This window comes from Chamaea fasciata, unplaced genomic scaffold (assembly GCF_029207755.1).
Source record: "Chamaea fasciata isolate MVZ Bird 193981 ecotype frontalis unplaced genomic scaffold, bChaFas1.0.hap1 SCAF_4, whole genome shotgun sequence".
Classification (NCBI taxonomy): Eukaryota; Metazoa; Chordata; class Aves; order Passeriformes; family Sylviidae; genus Chamaea; species Chamaea fasciata.
In genome coordinates, this window is record NW_027094089.1 from 55,702,424 (window position 1) to 55,723,022 (window position 20,599).

Here is a 20,599-nt window from a genome sequence, read left to right on the forward strand (position 1 = left end):
ATTTGTTTCATTGAGAGTTCTATTGAAATGTCCTTTATTACTTTAATCAAAAAACTTTTAATAAAATGTTATTCAGATGAATTTCCCTTTTCATTTTAGCAAATGTTTCTGTAGTTGAAAACTTCACCCTCTGCATTTTGATATTGTTTTGATGAAGATAGTATTTGTTTCTTGCAAAATGCTTCCTTCTGTGGGCTTATATCTAGTTCTATTTCATCCTTCTTGATATCACAGATTTGACAATATTGTTTTACTGTCCCCTTAGCAGCAGCCCTGATAGCCTTTCACCACATCTAAGAATACCCAGGTAAAACTGGGAAATCCATTTTTCTACTAGAAATTCATGCCTAATACCTTACATCAAATGCTAATTACATTAGTCATGCTCTCCCTGGTTTCTGTGCTTCTGCAGCTTTCACTGGCCCATCTATACTACAGCTATACTACAGCTATTACTACACATCTATACTTGCCCTGCCTGTTGACAAAGCAAAAATTCTCTCAGGCAGTTAACATCAGTATTGGCTTGAGTTCTTCAGAAGGATAGAGATAAGGAAGATAAGGAAGAGGATAAGGAAGGGGAGTATTGCTTCAGACAAAGGTTTGCCTGATCATGAAGAAAATAAATGATTTTAACAATCTTAATAGAATGGGGTACATTCATGTAGCAATGCATCTATATAACAGGCCATTCTGATGCACCAGCCAAACTTGTTTTAATATTATCAAACCACCTGCAGTTTTGTTATTAGAGCTCTCAGAAATTTATCAAGGTTACTGAGAAAGCAACAAGATCAAAAATAACAAGAGAGCCTGAGAAATTGTCTACAAAAAGTGTAAACCCTAGATGGGGGAAGCACAAGGTGAGGATGGATGCTTGACCAGTTAAGATGTCCTGAAGGATGTGTGCCTGCCTCATGAAGAAGCAGCTCAGCCAACCTGGAGATGCGTGCCCACATGGACAGTAGACCTAGAATTCATATCTGCCATGTAATGTAAACAATAAACGGCTTCTGTTGGAATCATATTGGTTCTGTTATTCAGTGGCCCATTTTACCCCTGCACATTCACTGTAGAAAAGTATCCAATGATGTTAGAGTTGGTTTGCAGTTTGCCCGAATGCATAGTTATTTAGCTGGCTCAGTAAATGTCTGATGTGTTGAACCACTTCAAAAACATAAGAAAGCTTTTCAAAAGTTTTGGCGAAAGAAGACATATCAGCATGCACATATTTGGGCGTTATAACTACATACAAATACATCAATTTTTAAGAATCTTCACTGTCTGTAAATTCTCTGTTTTCAGTATTTGTGTTTATGTCTAAATTCATAAAAATAAATACCTTTTGTTTTAGTTCTTTAGGGATAAATTGTGTGCCCTGCCTCTAAACAAAGTATTCTATACATTTTATCTGCTCAATTCCAGTTTTAAGTACCTAAGGCCCCCCCCCCCCACCCCCTCCCGGCTCTGATCTTCCACTATTACAGAGCTGTAGCCCTGTGGCTGCTGGTGCCAATTTACTCGTGGAAGACGCCTTGCTCAGCATGTTTGTGTTCCTGTAATTGTTTTAGCATTATGTCTTGTTTGTGATCTGAAGAGAATGGGCAGACAATTTTGGGAAGTAGGATTTTAAGAAATCTCTGTAATTGGCTCACATATGCCATGCACTTTTCCACTGTATTAATCCAATGCAGTTGTCTCTATTTTCAAGATGAAGGAGTATATGCACAAGTAAATGGGGCTGACATTAATTCAAAGCCAAAATCTGCTCTGCACTCCAAGACATGAGTGACACATAGGTACAGTTCTCAATAACATGTGCTGGAGCCTGGTAACAAGTGTCAAGTAAGCAAGCTTGTTAGCATACCTAAGTAGACTAAGTTTAGTAAGAGTAATTCTTGAAAAGAAAAAGTAAGTTATAAAAACATCTTATGTCTTGGATTACAGTCTTAAAGCTGCACTGAGAAGAAAGAAAATAGACAATTTAAGGAAACATCTGCCTGCAAAATATATTGAATAGGCACAGTGCCAAAAAGGGAACATGCTGTGTGTGTTACACATTTACTAACAATAAATACATAACAAGGGTTATGTCTTTATCACTATCAGTCTTAAAAGATAAAAAGGTTTCACAAAAAGTTAAAAATCAAGATTGGAAAGGCAAGTGTACTAACTGCGTAACACAATAATCAGAAAAATCCTGCTGTTGATAAAAAGGAAATACATGAATACTAGAAGAGACAAACGCTTCTGGTGGGTGGTGTGAACCTGAAACAACATTTGCAAAACAGCTTTAGAGGACGGACAGCGGATGGATTTCACCCTCAAATATCACAGTCCCTTTACAGAGACGAATACTTTTCAATTTGCAAGACAAAGGACTTAGTTTGAAAGGCTAAAATTGGGTGCTACATTTTTCCTCTAAAACATGTTCCCTTTTCTCTTTACCTATTGACACTGATATGCTCATCCAGAGAAAATGAAACTGTTACACTTCATCTACATGCATCAATGTAAGAAAATTAAAGCATCTTAGAACTAGGTGAGATTCTTTGCCCATGTTCCTGTTTCATTGTATATACTGTCTGAACCCTTTCATTGTTCACAGTAAAACCGCATACTATATAAATACACATGCAATTATTTTTCCATCTCATTTCAAATGATTTACTAGCATTTTTAATAGCACTAGATCCCTAACTGAACATCCACAAGTAGTTTCACACTCTTTGGTTTTAGGTACTTAATTTAGATCTAAAGTTTAGAGACCACATGCTTCTGTTATACCTAATTAACAGTGAGACTGCTCCTCTAGAAAATGAACCATGGCAGGTGCCCTGCACCAACGCATACAGAATAGCATTATGAAGAAACCTCTCGCCACAAACCACATAAACAGTCTCCCAATTTCTGCACCTCTGCACTTCTGCTGTGTAAATTGCAACAGTACTGTCCTGACCCCAAGCCCCAACAGCCCTGCTTCAGATTATATTATCAAATAAAAGACATATTCAGGCCACAAAAGGGGCTGCACATTTCATCTGTCAGTTTCAGTCCTGTACACTGTGAGAACCAGTAATCTGATGTAAATGGGCTTTCCAAAGCAACTCCAAATGTAACATTAATTAGGGTGAAGGACCTTCAAGTTTTTGCCCTTGGATTAGATGATGGCTGAGGGACTGTACTAAAAGTTACAGCTGAATACAGAGAATTTGGTAAGTCAGTCTCCATCTACACTTGTTCTATTTTAATTCACTGCTTCTGTGGACATAAGGGAGGCTGAGTCAAGATTTATTGTAATCAATTTATTTTACCCATCACCAAGTATCAATATTTGGATTTCTGTGTGTAGAAGCAATCAGGCTACCAAGCAGTGTGGTGTTATTTAGGTAGGTAGTCACAATTGTCTTCCAGCTGCTCCTTTTTTTAAAATTAGGATATATCTTTAAATAATAATCCCCGTATCAACATACTTTACCTTTCCATGTACTACTAAGACCCCAAAGCTGTGTTTTAGAAGTAAACTACAGTGAAAAAAGCAGGGAACAAGTAAATACGGAAAACTTTGCTTTCATCTGAGTCCTGAATTATGCTTGCATGTCAGGGAATGGGAGGAATTGAATATACAGTATTACAAAATGTAGTGTTGTATTAAATGACTGCAATAAAACACATATATATGCATATCATATCATGCAGTTTTACACATTAATAGAGAAAAAATAAATAGGAATTAAATCTTTTCAACTCATACACAAAGAAAGTAAAATCAGACAGTGGCATATAAAAGAAAATTGCATTTCTAAAATTTTTCTTTTTAAAAATGACTGGGGGTTTCTACAACAGAGATAAATCTGTTGACTTGACTGCCCTTACTGACCTCTGCTCAGAAACGTATTCACTAGTTCTTCAGTCTGGGAACCACTGCATATGACTAAATATCTGCCTTCAGCTTCAAGGCAGCGTTACGATGCGGCAGTGAATTTAGTTCTGCTTTTAATGCCTTTTAATCTTCTCTATCTTTTAGAATAGTGCTATCTCTCTGTTTCTCTTGATGTAGTTGGACATGATGTTTCAAAATTCCTTCTCATAAATGAAAATATTCTTCAACTGCAAACAAAATTTCTTTCTTTCTTTCTACTGGAAGTCTTTGGCATACTGCGGGCTCTACTGGAAAGGGTTGTGAATCACAATCTATCACCCTGTTTAAATAGTAAAACATAATAAACACAAGGCGATAGTCTGCCTATTCCTCCCCCCACATGCACATTTAGCCTTCATGGTGCTCCACAAGAACAAATAGGACATTATTTTTAGACTTTCATTTCTCCAGAAGGAAGGTATGGAGGAGCTGCTGAGCAACCGCATGAAGGAACACAGTTAGCTAGTTTTCCAAAACAACCACCAAAATGGTTCCATCTGAGCCTCTGCTCAGAAGCAGTACAGCTCTACTCCCCTGATTAAGTAATGCTGAATTATGAAAATGGCAGGGGGTGGCTCAAAGGCATGTTTTCATCAGTTCTCAAGGCCTAACTTGAAGGAAATAAACTTGAAGAAGACAAACTTCACAGCTTTTAAGAGCCTCATTATTGGCCTGCATTCACTGCAGTTATAACCTTTGCCAGATCCTGTGTAAGGAAACAAGTCAACTTCTTTTACATCTAATGCATATTCTGGCTCAACTAAATTGTTATGGTATGGACATTTGGATTGTTGAAATTTCAACCATTTTGAAACAGGTGACAGCAGTCTTGAATCATGTGAATTTACAACAAAACATAGCAATTACCTCCTACCTCCATTGTTACTTTTATTGTTTGACTTGTTTCATGCTGGTATGTCTGTTGGTGTGCATGGAGGGTGAGCAGGCACCATGGCAGTGTTGCCTAGAGACCTAAACCCAACTCTAAACACCAAGGCATATTAATTTGATCCTTAGTTTTGCAACACAATGGTAATTCTGAAAGCCCCAAAACAGGAGGATGGCCAATCCAAGCAGTCTTTTATTGCAGTGTACAGAACCATGTGCTACCTGGTTTCTGTTGTTGACCATAGCTCCTTTCTTTGTCCAGTGGTGATACCACAACTCAGGCCTGGCCATGGCCGATGTGGGGGAAGATGCAAGTGCTGCAGAATTCATGAGTGCTCCTTCTGGTGCCACACACACAGCCCAACTGAGCCTGAGCACATTGCCTTTAAGGTGGGATGTTCTCAAGTTCACTGCAAATAAATGTGCTGCACAAGTTGCAGAAGTATCATGAGGCCCTGATGAAACCAAACATCTGCATTTACTGATGAGAAATTTGTTCACGCACCTGCATATTTCAAGCTGTTTGTGAGAATCACAGAATGTCCAGAGGTAGGAATGGACCTTAAAGATCATTCAGTCCCACCCCCTGTTCCACGCCACAGGGAGAGACATCTCCCAATAGACCAGGTTTGCTCAAGGCCTTATTCAACTTCAACGCTGTGAGGGCTGGGACACTCACAGCTTCTCTGGGCAACCTATTCCAGCGTCTCATCCACCGTCACAGTGAAGGATTTCTCCCCAAAATCTCACCTAAATTCGCTCTCTTAATTCACACCATTACTGCTTGTCTTACCACTACAGATCCTGATGAACTTTCCTTCCTACACTGGAAGGTTGCTATGGGGTCTCCCATAGAGAACAACGTTCTCCAGCTCCCCACCACCCACAGCTCTCTCCGCCCGTCTTTGTAGGGGAGATGCTCCAGCCCCCTTATCATCTTCATGGCCTCCTCTGGACTTCCTTCACCAGTTTCATGTCTTTCTTCTGTTGGGGACCCCAGACCTGGACGCAGTGTTCCAGCTGGGGTCTCACCAGAGCGGAGCAGAGGGGCAGAATCCCCTCCCTCGCCGCGCTGCCCACACTGCTTTTGACGCTGCCCAGGATGGGGCTGGTTTTCTGTCAAGTCTCAGATCCCCACTGGCCGACGAACCTTTTCCTGCCACGAGTGCCAGACGGGATGGGGCCGGCGCAAGAGCCTGGGCGCCGGCGGCGGCACGGGGAGGGAGGGGGGAGCGGCGCCCCGTGCGTGCCGCAGCCGGTCACGTGGGCGGCGGCACCGGGGCCGGGGCCGCGAGAGGCTGAGGCGGCGCCGGCAGCAGCGATGGCGGCGGCGGCGGCGCTGGGCGGGCTCGGCCTCCTGCGCGCCCGGCTCAGGCTCGCAGCCGCAGCCGCCGCGACCTCCGCCGCCCTTTGCCAAACCGGCCACCGCACGTCCCCGCTGCAGGGAGGCGTCGCCGTCGCCGCTCTCCCCTCGGCCGGGAGGAGCTACGGCTCCCAGGCGAAGGAAGAGGAGGAGCTGCGCGTCCGGTACCTGGATGATGAGCACAAAGGTAACGGAGGGGAAGGCAGCGCTGCACTCGCTGTCCCGGCCTGGCCGGAGTAACCCCAGCGGGCAGGGAGAGGGCGGCCCTGGGGGAGCTGCCCGGCGGCGAGGGGCGGGAAGACAGCGGCGGCTCCTCCTCCTCGTTGTCACCGCAGCCGGGGTTGCGTCGCAGGGTGCTGGGAGCTGCTGGCATGTCCGTGGCAGAACTGGGTTAGCTTGATCCCTCTTGGCTCTTCACAGCATCGTAGAACGGTTTAGGTTAGAAAATACCTTGAATACTATCTGGTTTTAACTCCTCCGCCATGGGCAGAGACACCTCGTACTAGACCAGATTTGCTTAGAGCCTCATCCAGCTTGGCCTTCAACAGCTCTGGGAATCCACATCTGCAGCTTCTCTAGGCAACCTGTTCCAGTGCCTCACCACCCTCACAGTAAAGATTTTCCTTCTATTATCCAATCTAGACCTATTCTCTTTCAATTTGAACCCATTCCACCTTGTCCTGTTGCAACATGCCCTTCCAAATAGTCTTGCCTCATCTTTCAGGTAGGTTCCCTTCAGGTACTGGAAGGCTTCAATTAGGTCACTTCAAAGCCTTCTCATTTCTACACTGAACAGTTCCAATTCTATTTACCTTTCTTTATGGGAGAGATGTCCCATTCTTCTCATCATCCTGGTGGCCTCCTCTGGACTCACTCAAGCAGTTCCATGTCCTTCCTGTGCTGGGACCCCAGAGCTGGATGCAGGGTTCCAGCTGGGGTCTCACCAGAGCACAGCAGAGCAGAGCAGCAGAATCCCCTCCCTCCCCTGCTGCTCACGCTGCTTTGGATGCAGCCCAGGACACATTTGGCTTTCTGGGCTGGGAGTGCCCATGGCTGGATCATGTCCAGCCTCTCACCTACCAGCACCCCCAAGTCCTTCTTCCCAGGGTTGTTCTCCATCTGTTCATGCCCCAGACAGTGCTGATACTGAGGGTTGTCCTGACCCAGGTGAAGCATGTTGCGCTTGGTCTTGTTAAACCTCACAAGGTTCCCATGGGCCCATTTCATCAGCTTGTCTAGATTGCTGTGAATGGCATCCTGTCCTTGGGGTGTGTCAACAGCATCACTGTTCCAGAATACTGCAGCATATATACTGTGCTTGTGAGGTAGATCTCTCTGAGCTGGCATCTGTTTGCTGCTCTAATTGTGAGAAAATGAAGCAGCAAACTTCTACTCATGCTGCTTCAGCCATGAGTTTTGTGCTTGTGTGCAGGGGGCTGAGAAGGGCATAGATCCATGATTTCTGGCTTTAGTATTCCCTGATCTCATGCCACTTTCCTAATAACCATCTCATCCTCCTCCTTGCTTTTAGTGTTGTCAACTAAAACCTACTCATCTTGTTCTACTCAGCTATACCAAGAGTCTTATGTTAACTCACCTGCTTAAAAAGGGAAGAAAATTTGTGCTCCTTAGGGACCTACAGCCAGTGCATCATAGCACAGACATTTTGTACTTCCTCTTCTGATATGGTGCTCACTGGATTTTGGAGGTGTTCCACTTCCTTCGCTGTTTGTCACTTCCTTCCCCTGTGGGTGCAGCAGGGTGGAGAATGGTAGAGAAGTAGTAAGTGCAAACTCTGTTCCTTAGGATTTATTTTTATAGCTGTGATGTTATACCTGCTTTTATGGAGAGGGCCATAGTATGGGGTTTTGATTATCTGCAGCACATGAATATCTTTATATGGTGAATATGTCTTGGAACCATCATGTGTTGAGATGCACAGTTTAGTTTGCATCTTTTAGCACATTAACTCAGCTATTTCAGACCTGCTGCCAATTCATGCAAATGTCTGTGAGTTGAGTATGCCTGTACTTAGATTTGTATACATATACGGAGAGGTAACTTTAAAACTTTGAATTTTAGTATGAGACTTGGAAGATTATTCTTCTTTTTCAAGTGAAAACTGATGTGCTTTCACCTGAGGGCAGGTTTTTGTCATTATTTAGGATTGATAGTAAAGATGATGTAATCTGAACCTGAAATCATCAAACTTGTAGTTCTGTTCCCAAGTCTTTCCACTTCCCTTAAAATGTACTACTTTAGTTCTGTTTTTCCAGCCAGCTGTGGAACTTGGAATTAGTTTGAAACATCTATTCTGATTTTTTTGGGTTTATTTTAAGTTAAGGAGGAGACAACACAGGAGCAAAGAAGAGTTTCTTAAATATTAGAAGAGTGTTTTTCCTTGTTTATTTTGTGCTTTATCAAGAGGTGGTAGAAAATATCATGATCTTACATAGTACTCAACTTTTATTTCTATTACAGAACAAACATAGAATTAGGCAGTGTGTTCCAGCTGTTGAAGGAATCATTGTTTTTGTAATGTTATGAAGGTGTTTCATACTGAGTATGTAGCCTAATGCCCCAAAATGTGGAGATAGCATTTGTAATGTTAAACCACCTGTCAGTATCACAAGGAAGGATTCAATCACTGTATTTTTAATTAATGAATTCTCTTAAGCAGAAGGAATTTTCTTTGGTATTGATTTTCAGAAGGACGTAGAAATCAACCCTGTTACAAAAACATGAGAACAAGGATGTAGAAATAGGCTAGAAGGAGACATAAACTTCATATACTGTCTTCAAAAGCACAAAGAGCAGGCAACATTTCTGCAAAAGAAAAATGGCTCTGCTTCCTCCCTGTAGTGCTACCACACACCCTCCTCCTCACCAGATATGCCAAGTTCATCTATACTTATCTGCTTACAGCATTTAATATCTTTGCCGAACCAAGTCTATAAACACCCCTGTGGTCTTTCTTGCTCTTTTCTACCCTGCCATTTCTTGATCTACCATTTCATGTTCTAGACTTTCCAGCATGGTACTCGGGTGCCCCCGTGGCCGCATCACACCATCCCATTACATTCTTCTTGACTCCACGCAGGGTCAGACCCTGTTCTCTGACTACCTTTTAAGGCACACACATACTTCTTGATGCTGTGGTTGTGTTCTTGCACATGCCTAGTGTTTCTGTGTTGCTCAGGGAAGGATGTATTGTGAATACCGGGGAGGAAGGAAGACTGGCTGTGCCTGCCTCATGTACCGGCCCGTCTTGTTGCACTACAGAAATCTTTGCCTGTAGGCAAAGTAGCAAACTGTTCTGCTTAATTTCACTTCCGTGTCATTTGCATACCCCAGGTCTTGGGAGATTGTTAAACATGAGCTAAAATGAGACTATATTTGCAGAGGCTAGTTATATAAATTTTAACTCAGGGCTTTCCAGCTTCCAAATTTGACCTGAACTAGAATACAAAAGGTAAGAGATTTTTGAAGAGTGTGATTGAAAAATACATGTATATTCTGCCTGTGTTGCAACTTGTGAAGCTCTTAGTTCTGTTTTCTGTGGGTAAAGATGACTGTTACTGTGTTAGTTTTATTAATTAAGTATATATTTTTTACTTTATTTGAGATTCTATTTGATCATCACTAGGGCTGAAATGTATTACAGCTATTGATGTTTCAGAACTTAGCCAAATTGCATTAGTGATCCCTATACAAATTTAAATGAACCTAGTACTTTGGATTTTTTAAGTTATAGGTGCAATTGGGAGAAATATTTTTAGTCTTGACCTCAGTGTTGGAGTGTCACTTGCTGTAATGTGATATAAATATTTATAAAATTTAGATTTTACACTAGAATGACTCCTTATGGTCAAATTTCCCTCCTGGCTTTGGTTCAGAGTTTAGAGTAAGACAGCTTTTGGTCTTCATCAGTTAGAACTTTAATGTACATGGAATGGGCAAAACAAATACAGTCTTGGCTGAAGTTGTTTGCTCAGAGGTTGGAAACTGATAACTAGCTGATAAATTGGAAAAACTTCCCGTTCTTTTGCTGTGTTTAAAACAGGGCTGAGCAGGTGAGATCTACTAATTTAAGAGGTGCAGAAAAGAGTTAAATGAGAATTTAGAGATAAAACAGGCTCAGATAGGGGATTTTGAGGAGTGTTTTGGTGCTTGTAAAAAGTGCTGGTTAATACATTCTGTGTAATTTTTCACCTAAATACTTCTTGATTAATGAAAGCCACCAGAACTGTGCATGGTATATTCACCGTATGTTCCTGTTTTGCTTAAGAAACTACTTTAGAATAATAAACATCTAAATCCACTTGTCTGCCTTAGTTTATCTGAGTAGTTAAGTGAGACAAGCTTAAAAATAACTTGCTTTGATCCTCCTTCAATTTTTCAAGCATAATTCAGACATCTTAAAATATTTTTAAATTATGGAAAACTACATGTGTGTGTGTATTTAAAGCAAATAAATAATAAAATAAGTACAAATATAAAAAGTCTGCAAGTACTATATATGCAGATGTGGTGAATCTTTTGAACTCTGACAAAACGATTAATATTGGTTTAAAGACAAGATTAATTTTTAAGTAACCATTTAAATATGTTTCTATCAGATCTTGAGGATGAATGTTTTGATCTCTAAGAAGTGCAAGATAAAAGAGATAAAGACCCTTATTAGAAGTAAATTTTTCTGTGTGCTGATACAAACAGTAGTTAAACCAATATCTAATCTCTTCACTTTATTCAAGTATTAAATTTAGTGGATGCCATGAAATCAGGATGTTTCTGGGAATTTACAGATATTTTGAAGCTATCTTCCAGATACATATGTATCCTTATTTCAGTAAAAAGCATTTTTTGTTTTTGCTATGCTTTCATTTTATAACTTCCATTTTTGTAATACAACTTTCATAATATAGCTTTCATTTTTTTTCTTTTAAACACTGAGAACTATACCATAGGCAGCTTTCTCTTTTGACAGGGTCAACTTTTAAGTGGAGAACATATTGTATATTTACCTTTGCTTTGCCTCTTATGATTGGCTAGGAAACTAGTATATAGGAATATTGCTGCTTATATTAGACAACACTGGGAATCATCGTCTCTTGGAGAGTCTAGCCAGTTCAGATAAGTTAGTTTTCAGTATGAAGATATATTTTTAATAGATGCACATTATGTGCTGAAGTGTGCCCCAGAAATAATGTGAGGATGACTCCCAGGAAAAGCTATGATATTAATATTGGGTTTAGCATTATATGAATGCTTATTCTTCTTAGTAGATCTGTCACATTTTTGATACCATACAGATACACCAACAAAGCTAATACTGCTGCTATTACTAGTACTACTACTAATTTCTACTTATATGTATTAATGATTAGTTTTTCGTATCTTTTCTTTCACAAGTGGATTTTTCAAGCAGTTTACTTTAAAGGATTTTGGAAAGCACATTTATATATTTGTGTGCTTTAGGAAGAATGAACCGTGATTAAATTCTTCAGATGACAATGTAACAGGTATTACTGAAAAATCACAGCAGTCAGGTCAAGTCCCCCATGACTGGAAAAGGGGAAACATTGTACCCGTCTTTAAAAGAGGTAGAAAGCTGGAGGCTGGGAACTACTGACCCATGAGCCTCACCTCTGTGCCTGGAAGAGTCATGGAACAGATCCTCTTGGAAGCTGTGCTAAGGCACATGGGGGACAGGGAGGTGCTTCAAGACAAGCAAGCACACCTTCACCAAGGGCAAGTCCTGCCTGACCAACCCAGTGGCCTTGAATGATGGAGTTCATTCCATCATGGTTAGGGAAATGGCTACAGATGTCATTTACCTGGATTTCTGGAAAGCCTTTTGCAGAATTCCCCACAACATCCTTCTTTCTAAAGTGGAGAGAGATGGGTTTGATGGATGGACTGTTGGAATGTGGATGAGAAGTTGGTTGAATGGTAGCATCCAGAATGTAGTGGTCAATGGCTTAGGTTCCTGATGGATGTCAGTGACAAGTGGTGTGCCTCAGGAGTCTCTACTGGGACCACTGTGATTTAGTGTCATCTTCATTGACGACATAGATGAAGGGATTGAGTTCACCTCAACAAATTTTTAGGTGGCACCAAGCTGAGTGGTGCCGTTGACACACCTGAAGGTTGGGATGCCATCCAAAGGGACCTGGACAAGCCTGGGGGGTGGGCCCATGGGAACCTTGTGAGGTTTAACAAGACCAAGTTCAAGGTGCTGAAACCTGGATCAGAGCAACCCCTGGTATCAGCACTATCTGTGGCATGAACAGATGGAGAGCAGGCCTGGAGAGAAGGGCTTGGGGGTGCTGGTGGGTGAGAGGCTGGACATGACCCAGCCATGGGCACTCCCAGCCCAGAAAGCCAAACGTGTCCTGGGCTGCATCCAAAGCAGTGTGGGCAGCAGGGGAGGGAGGGGATTCTGCCCCTCTGCTGTGCTCTGGTGAGACCCCAGCTGGAACCCTGCATCTAGCTCTGAGGTACCAGCACAGGAAGGACATGGAACTGTTGAAGTAAGTCCAGATGAGCCATGAATATGATTAGAGGGATGAAGTACCTTTCCTGTGAAAAAAACCTGAGGAAATTGGGATTGTTCATTCTGAAGGTTCGGCTTTGGGGTGGCCTACTGTGACATTCCAGTTTCTGAAGGGATCCTGTAAGAAACGTGGAGAGGGTCTTTAAACTCAAAGAGAGCAGGTTTAGTTTAGATATTAGGAAGAAATTCTTTGCTCTTAGGGACTGCAACTGATTCCCCAGAGATGCTGTGGATACCTCGTCCCTGGTGATGGTCAAGGCCAGGTCGGACAGGCCTCTGGACAACCTGGTCTAGTACAAGGTGTCCCTACAGGGGGCTTGGAACTAGATGATCTTCAAGGTCCTTTCCATCCTCAGGATGCTCAGATCTTGTAGTAATGGCGTATTAGAACAAAAATGATTCAAATGTGACTGTAAGGAATGTTTGTATATATATATCACTGCAATATGTAGGTATCCCTTGCAAACCTTTTATATTTCTCCTCTTGCAATTCTTGCTTCATATTTTTTTTATACTTAGATGAAAACAACTAGGTGGATGCCGTCTTTATCTTTTACTTCTGTAGAAGGAAGCAGAAGTGGTAGTTTTATGACTTTCTATGACACTGCTAAGCAAAAATTGACTTGTATGATTTGTCTTCAAGGATCATTCCTTTGCTGGAAAAAAATCTTTTAGTGTTTTAATGTTAACTGGAGCTTCTTTCTGAATATATTGGTGGTGTTGGTGGAGTAGCAGTCTTTGGGCTTCAGTGGGAAGAAGAATTCAAGTGTCATTAAGTGTCGTTGCCATTAAGTATAACATGCTTCTGTAAAGTACTTTTATTTCCTGACTGAAATATGGTTTGGGATAATAGCATCTCTAGTTTATTCAAGCATGGGATTTATAGTGCCTGAAAATCAAAGTGAAGTCAGGGTAAAGGGTCTTTTTGTTGCTTTAATGTGCGATGATGCTTTTGCCTAATCTACTTGTGTTGAACATATGGAGTATTTGAATTTGGAGTGATCTTCCTCCTGGAGAAGAAGTTGTAACAGCTGAGGAAAAGTACTACAGCACCACTCCTTTTTGCTTAACAGAATGTAAACAGATTCCTATGTATGTGCTGAGTTTTGACCTTTGCAGGCAGTCCTGTAAGAACGTCTCCAGCCATAGGGATAAATGTGGGAATTCAGGCTTGTAGAACAAAGTAATGAAGGTCATTTGGGTTGACCTGGCTCTATTCCCCTTTTAGGAGGTATCTATACTTAGCAATTGACTGTACCTTAAGAGCAGGAAAGGCGTGTGTGCTTTATTACTTGCATTTGGCACTATTTTTAGTTGAGACTTGTGAGTGGTAGCTGGCAAATGGAAGACTTTGTCTTCAAATTGGTAACTGCAGAAGGGGCGTGAGCTCTTCTAAATCTTGTTTTGTGTATATGTGTGCAACATACTTGCAGGGGGAAGGAGAGGAAGGGAGCTGAAACACTTAAGGGTCAGTCCTACGGGAGGACAGGTTTTCTGGAAATAGAAGAAGCAGTATGCACTGAGATGACAAGGAAGGATACAATGGCAAGATTATGTGTAGATTGTACATTCAAAGCTGAGTGGTGAAGTAGTAATCACCTGGGTAAGCACTGAGTTTCTGCAATTTTGTTTTTTCATATTGTAGGTTGATGGCAGTACTGTGGGCATTTCTGTTTGACACAGAGCTCACTTTCTGCCTGTCATTCCTCCTCCCGCCCTAGTCCCTTTTTTTCCTTTATCCTTGTATTCTCTGCATGAAAGGTCCTGATTGATAAAATGTTACCAGAGCAGGATTAGGACTCTGTGCTGGTGTTTTGAATTTAGGCAAGTGGTTGTGTTGGGTTCAGGGAGTAAATGTCTAAAAGATTGCTATAGTTGTGGTAAACTTAGGCGTTACCAAAATAGACTTTACAGAGCTTTCCTCTTTGGTAATCATGCCTGTTAAGGTGGGGGGGGCAAAATAAAGACAATTTTTGTTGCATGCTGCAACATTGAAACCAATGCACAGGTTAGTTATTTAGTCAGTGCAGTCAGTCAGTCAATTGATCTGTGACTGGACTAGGGGAGCTGTGAATGTGTCTTTGGAGCCATGTTCCCAGCATTGAGCTTGATTTTTGTGTTTCAGGGGAGAATTTATTTTTTTTTCCTTTTTAAACAAAAGTACACATTTCCCATTGGTGGCATTCTTTCCATGTTTATAACATCCTTTTACCTGTGTTGGAGTTGCTGGTCTTTGCTCTATGGCACTTCACGCTTTAAGAAGTCTCTGAACTCTAAATGTGGAAATATGTGCTTCACAATTAAGCATCTTTCCTGATGCCTCAGGATGATGATCCCTCAGCACTTGATGTGCAAACATGAAATTTGTACATGCAGTTGTGTAATTCTACATTCAATCTTTGTAAGCACTGTTTCCACATGAAGATGTTAGGGCCATATTTTCGTTCTTAAAGGAAGTGTGATTTGTGTTGAGTATTAAAAAGAGTGTTTTCTTTCAGATATGCCATAGTGATTACACTAGCATTTTTTTTCAGTCCTCAATGCCTTTTGTATAAGTTCAAAATAATAGTAATAATCTACATAGATGATACATATTTGACTGAATTGTAACAATGATGTGATCTTTCTTCCCCTCAGGAATTGTGGTGCTTGGATTAAACAGATCACATGCCAAGAATGCACTTAGCAAAAATCTTGTAAAAATGGTAAGTGAAAAGAATAGTTTTTATTATAAAGGTGAAGTATTGGAATGAAGCACTTTAAAAAGTGTTTGGTTATTCCCCTTCCTCCTTTTCTCTGTAGATGTCAAAAGCTCTGGATGCTTTGAAATCTGATAAGAAAGTACGAACTGTTGTATTCCGGAGTGAAGTCCCGGGGATATTCTGTGCTGGTATGCAATCTTAATTTTCCTGAGAAGCTGGAAATCTGTATTCTCTTACAGCACTAATAAAACAGAGTCCCAGATTCCAAGGAAACATGTATTTTTCATGTATTCATCTCAATAACAAAACATTTTTGAATTATTTACTTCAGTTGCTAACATGCATCAAATATTGGGTTTATTCTTTCTGTGTCATAAAGTATTTCAAAATACGTAATAATTTAACCATGGTGGTGAAAAGTCATTTAATTGATGTAGAAACTCTTGCAAGTATGTCAGAATAAGGTGCAAATAATTTTAAAAGCCATGTAAAGAGGCTTTGTAGAAAGCTGTATCAAACCTCTGTTTTAAATGTGTTAACTTGAACTTTTAATTAAAGAAACATATGTAAATTTAAAATTTCATTATGAATATGCATATTACTGCGGACTGAATGTATTCTCAAATTAAAAACAAATCAAAACAAAAAGCACACACCCCAGCCCACATATCCATGCATCTTGTCAAAGTGCTCAGAAAAGTAAAAGCTCTCAACTACCAGATGCTGGGAAACAGAATTTGCTAACATGTCAAGATCAATTCATACAGAAATACCTTTTAAGAATATCAAGTGAATAGCCTTCTTATTTAAAAATGTTTCATCCAGGTCTTACTTTATTCAAATTTAATTTACATCCATTTGAAATGGAAAACAGAAGTAAAACAATTTGTTCTTTCTAATACATTAATAGAACTGTCCAGAAAGAGGTCAGTTCTGAAATTTTACTTTTCTGATTGTTTATGCGGTTGTTATTCTTGATAGCCCCAAATAACATAATTAGTTTAGTTTTAAATGCAAAATAGTTTTTCCAGTTTTTTAATATGTAACATACCTAAGCAGTTTTATTTGAATTTAAAATTCTTTTTGTTGCTTTTAGTAAGCCTGTTCTCATGTAGATACAGTTTGTTGCTTACAAGACTTATGAAAATAATTGTCTTGAAAAAAAGGGAATAGTCAGTTCAGTACTTAGTAATACATACAGACTGGTTAAATGTGTATGTATTAATCAGCATATTTAATTTAAAGGTTGTATCTTGTTTTAAATCAATAAGTTTTAACCTTTAGTCATCTCTGAAAAATCATGTAGTTTTTAAACTAATGAAGAATGAAGCATCAGAGCAACACATGCAAATGGTGTTTCAAGTTAAATGCTATGTACTTGAAATAAAAAGATGGCTGTTGGGTTTTTGTAACAATGTTTTTTATTTGACATTCTTGAATTTTGTAGTAGTGGTATATTGGAAATAGGAGAGTAGAAATACTGATTTTGAGGGAGAGTATCTCAGGTATGCTGCTATTATTGTACTTAGGAGCTCCAAGTGCATCTCCAGTATTCTTAGTCAGCTGTCTCTTCTGAGCTATTTTGGTATAAAGATTTCACATAGTCATTGCTGCTTGTTTGTCTGGCTTAGAAAACCAAGCAATTCAGAGTGTGTTTTAACACCTAACTGTACAGAAGATACAAGGACATTAGGAAGGAAAATTAGTCCTGAAAATAAGATTGTAAAAGACAAGGGCTGTCTAGCTATGTCTGGATCTTAACCTAGGGAGTAGAGATAGGCTGTGAACTCGGTGTCTGTAAGTTTAAAAAAGTGATGGATAAAACAAACATCCTGAGAAAGGAGATTCCTGTAGCTGAACAAGTGAAATAAAGGATGTTCCAACAGTGGTAACTGAAATGTAGAGTGAAACAGAATACCCGAGGCAGAATTTTTAAAGAAAATAGGCAAAAATTGCACAGTGGATGGATGGATAGATGGATGGATTGCTTCAGTAGGTGACTTTAATGAGTGTCTCTAAAGAGAATGATAATAGAGGAAGCATAGTGAGATCTGAAAGAAACAGGTTACCTTAGGGAAGTAAGATGAAGAGAGGAACATACTGGATGTAAGAAGGCAGTTTCTGGAGGGGACTCAGGTAATTCAGTAGAACAGAAGAAAGTGTTTTCAAACTTAAATGTTAACGGATAGTATGTTGCTTCAAGAACATTTAATTTCCTTAAAAATGTAAGGATCATCTTGTGAAATGTCACATTTTCTTATGCATTATAGTTCTATTTAATTAGGCTAAACGTGGAATGTTTTTACTTTTTTGTATTTCCTCAATAATGTTTTCTTCCTAACATGTGTGGAAATGTATGTTTTTAAAAATACACTTGTATGATTATTTTTTTGGACCACCATCTGATGTTTTACAGACCACATATTGGGAAACTTTGTCCTAGAATGTAGTTCCCTTTTATGGGTGGAATGAATTCCAAGATCACTAAAGCCTGCCATTCCTTAGCTATCAACAAATATCTGTGAAAGCTACAAGCGAAGTGTCTTGTTTCCTTCTAAGGCCTAGTCCACAAAACAGAACATGCAACCATTTTTCTCAAAGTAGCAGTGTAGGTGATTAAAATATTTAAACTCTGTTGATGATTGATGTAGATTTGGGTATGATTTCAAATTACGGTATTTTCACATGGTGAAATTGGAGAGGGACAAAAATGGGTCAAAGAACTGTATTAAAGAATGTAGAGATGTGCCAGAAGTCATATCCTTTAATTTCTGCATAAAAATTCACTCTGAGTCTTTACCTGCTCTTTTCTTTGTGTCTCCTTTTTAATGCTTCATACATCTGTGGGTGCAGAGGGTTCCTCATTAATGCTCTAGCACTGTTCAAAAGGGACACCCAGAAGTCAAAGCCTTGCATGTCTGGGGTTAAGGATGTCTGTGATTATGCATAAACTGTGTCTATGAGTAATTATGTCTATGAGGACTTCTTGTGCTTCCTTTGGAAATGCTCTGGCACTGAGTCACTTCTTGGCTCTTTTCTTTCTACATCTGAAAGCAAATAAGTAATTGGCCTTTCTGGAGTGAACATGTATGACCAGTCCTGGCCGATGTAGCTTGTGGCTGTGTACTTCACCATTTTGCAGCCAAAGCAGGTGAGTCTGTACAGGGGTCTTTTTACTTCCTGACAATGTTCCATTCTTGAGGAAGGCATAGGCTTATGTATGGAATAAGGCAGGTGTCCGTCCCATGGGTAAAGTATGCATATTTAACATATGCATATTAGATATTGCTGAGGCACTTTTTGTGAGCAGATTTTTAGGCTTTTTTAATCTTCAAAATATTTCTAGAAGTAAGTATGCTTAATAGTGTTGGGTGATACAGTACTGTGAGGAAGAGAGGAGGCAGTATCCACAAGTTGTTGCAAGACCTGATTTTGTGTCAGCATGTTGGCAGAATGGATAAGGTTGGAAGAGACTTCAGTGAGGTCATCTGGTCCAACCTCACTGCTCAATCAGGGTCATTCTGATGACAGTCTTAAAGCTTCTTCTGATTTTAACTGTCAAAAAAAGGGTACAAATAAAATACATTTTTTAAGAATACTTTTTCTGGTTTTCAGAGAGTGTCTGAGAATCGCTTTGGTCTGAAGAATTAAACAAGCTAATATTGCACCTTAAAGCTTTTGTTGTTCAATTTTCTAAGGTTTTGAATAAAAGATAAGATAATATTTATAGAACTTCTAGTTATTATACAATTTTACCTTGGATATGTTTTGGCTGATGCTGAAGACTGCTGCCTGGTTCTAAGCCTCCTGCTTTCTTCTGTTTTTTCCCATCTCACCCACTCTTGTCAGTGTGTTTGATGACATGAAATAGGGATTATACTAAATTTTGCAATTGAAAACTATGGGATCAGGTAATAGCCTTTCCTTTTTAAAGTTTTGTGTGTTGATGGTTATAGTGATTAAAGGAATGGATTTGGATTATATTCTTTTCCTTCTACCTTTATGCTTGCTGTTCCTTGTATTGTTTTTCTTGCTACTGTCATGTTCCTCCAACCTTCTTTTCATGTTCTGTCAAGAAGGCATTAAAAAAACATGTTCTTTATGCATTTGTCTCAGGTAATAACTTACTGGCCCACAGTCCATTGGTTCAGTTTACAGCTCATGCTAGTAACTAAAACCCCTTGCTACTGTTTTACCATTCAGAGTAGCACCTCTGGTATCTGAACAGCCAGGACAGTTGCTTAACTCTTACTGTCCAAGTTGAGTCAGAGATAATTTCTCTTAAAAATCCACATGGGATTTGTTGTCAGTTTCCCTGCATCCATCCCTCCTCTGTTGATTTGCAGAAAAAAATCCTACTATTTCATAAAGGAGATAAGAACTACAGGAACACACTGCTTCTGGATTTTGATTTGCCTGGGAGAGTAAGGAGAGCTTTCTGTTGGAACTTTCAACTTTTTGAGGTTTTTGTGGTGACTGTGTTTAGAGTTTAAGTGTTCAGAGCAATCTCTCTTCAGTATTGTTTTTTCAAAGGGAGCTGGACTGTATGAAATAGAGGTTGTGAGGTTGATGGGTTATTTGTGTTTTATGTGTGCATACAAAGAGAGCAAGCTTTAAAACAATTTTTACGTGACATATTTGAAAAATGTTCTTCGGAGACCTTGTTTCAAAAATCTTTGAGACATAGCAGAATATAGACAGTTATCTTTTTTGCTGTTGTTGCTTTGACAGGCTTTCAAGTCAGTTAGAAAAATTTTGGTATTTGAGCTCTTTAAACCACTTTGACCTAAAAGTTATAGCAGCTTGGCCAGTAAAGTCCCTTCTTGGAAAAGCAGAAGAAATCTCTGTGCCAGAAAAAATCACCATTTGAATCTGTGGTGTGAGTAAAGCCAACCCAAATGCTTCTCCTGTTGGCATAATTTGTCTGCATCAGATTTTTTTTTCCAGTAGGGTTGAATTGGCTATTTGGAGTCTAATTCCCAGCTGGCACTTCCAGCTGGTGCAGTTTTCTGGCAGAAGTTTATGAAGCAGACAAGCCTGGTAGAACAGATCCTTGAAGACTTCTTTGTTTATGAGGTTTTGATATGGAGGAGTAGAGGAGTTTCATAATAGCTCAAATACTTGGCCTACTCTTATTTTTATAGAACTAGCAGGAGTAGTAGGGAGGT

General features: G+C 39.9%; 1 protein-coding gene across 2 annotated transcripts in view; it reads left to right on the plus strand.

The window, feature by feature from the left end:
• The first annotated feature begins 6,092 nt into the window (after positions 1-6,092).
• Positions 6,093-20,599, plus strand: part of AUH (AU RNA binding methylglutaconyl-CoA hydratase) — a 111,331-nt gene continuing 96,824 nt past the window's right edge. For both annotated transcript variants that reach the window (XM_066181640.1, XM_066181641.1), the window contains exons 1-3: positions 6,093-6,360; positions 15,367-15,434; positions 15,532-15,619. In XM_066181640.1, coding sequence (XP_066037737.1) covers positions 6,132-6,360; positions 15,367-15,434; positions 15,532-15,619 — 385 coding nt within the window. In that variant the 5' untranslated portion in view covers positions 6,093-6,131. The remainder of the gene's footprint in view (positions 6,361-15,366; positions 15,435-15,531; positions 15,620-20,599) is intronic.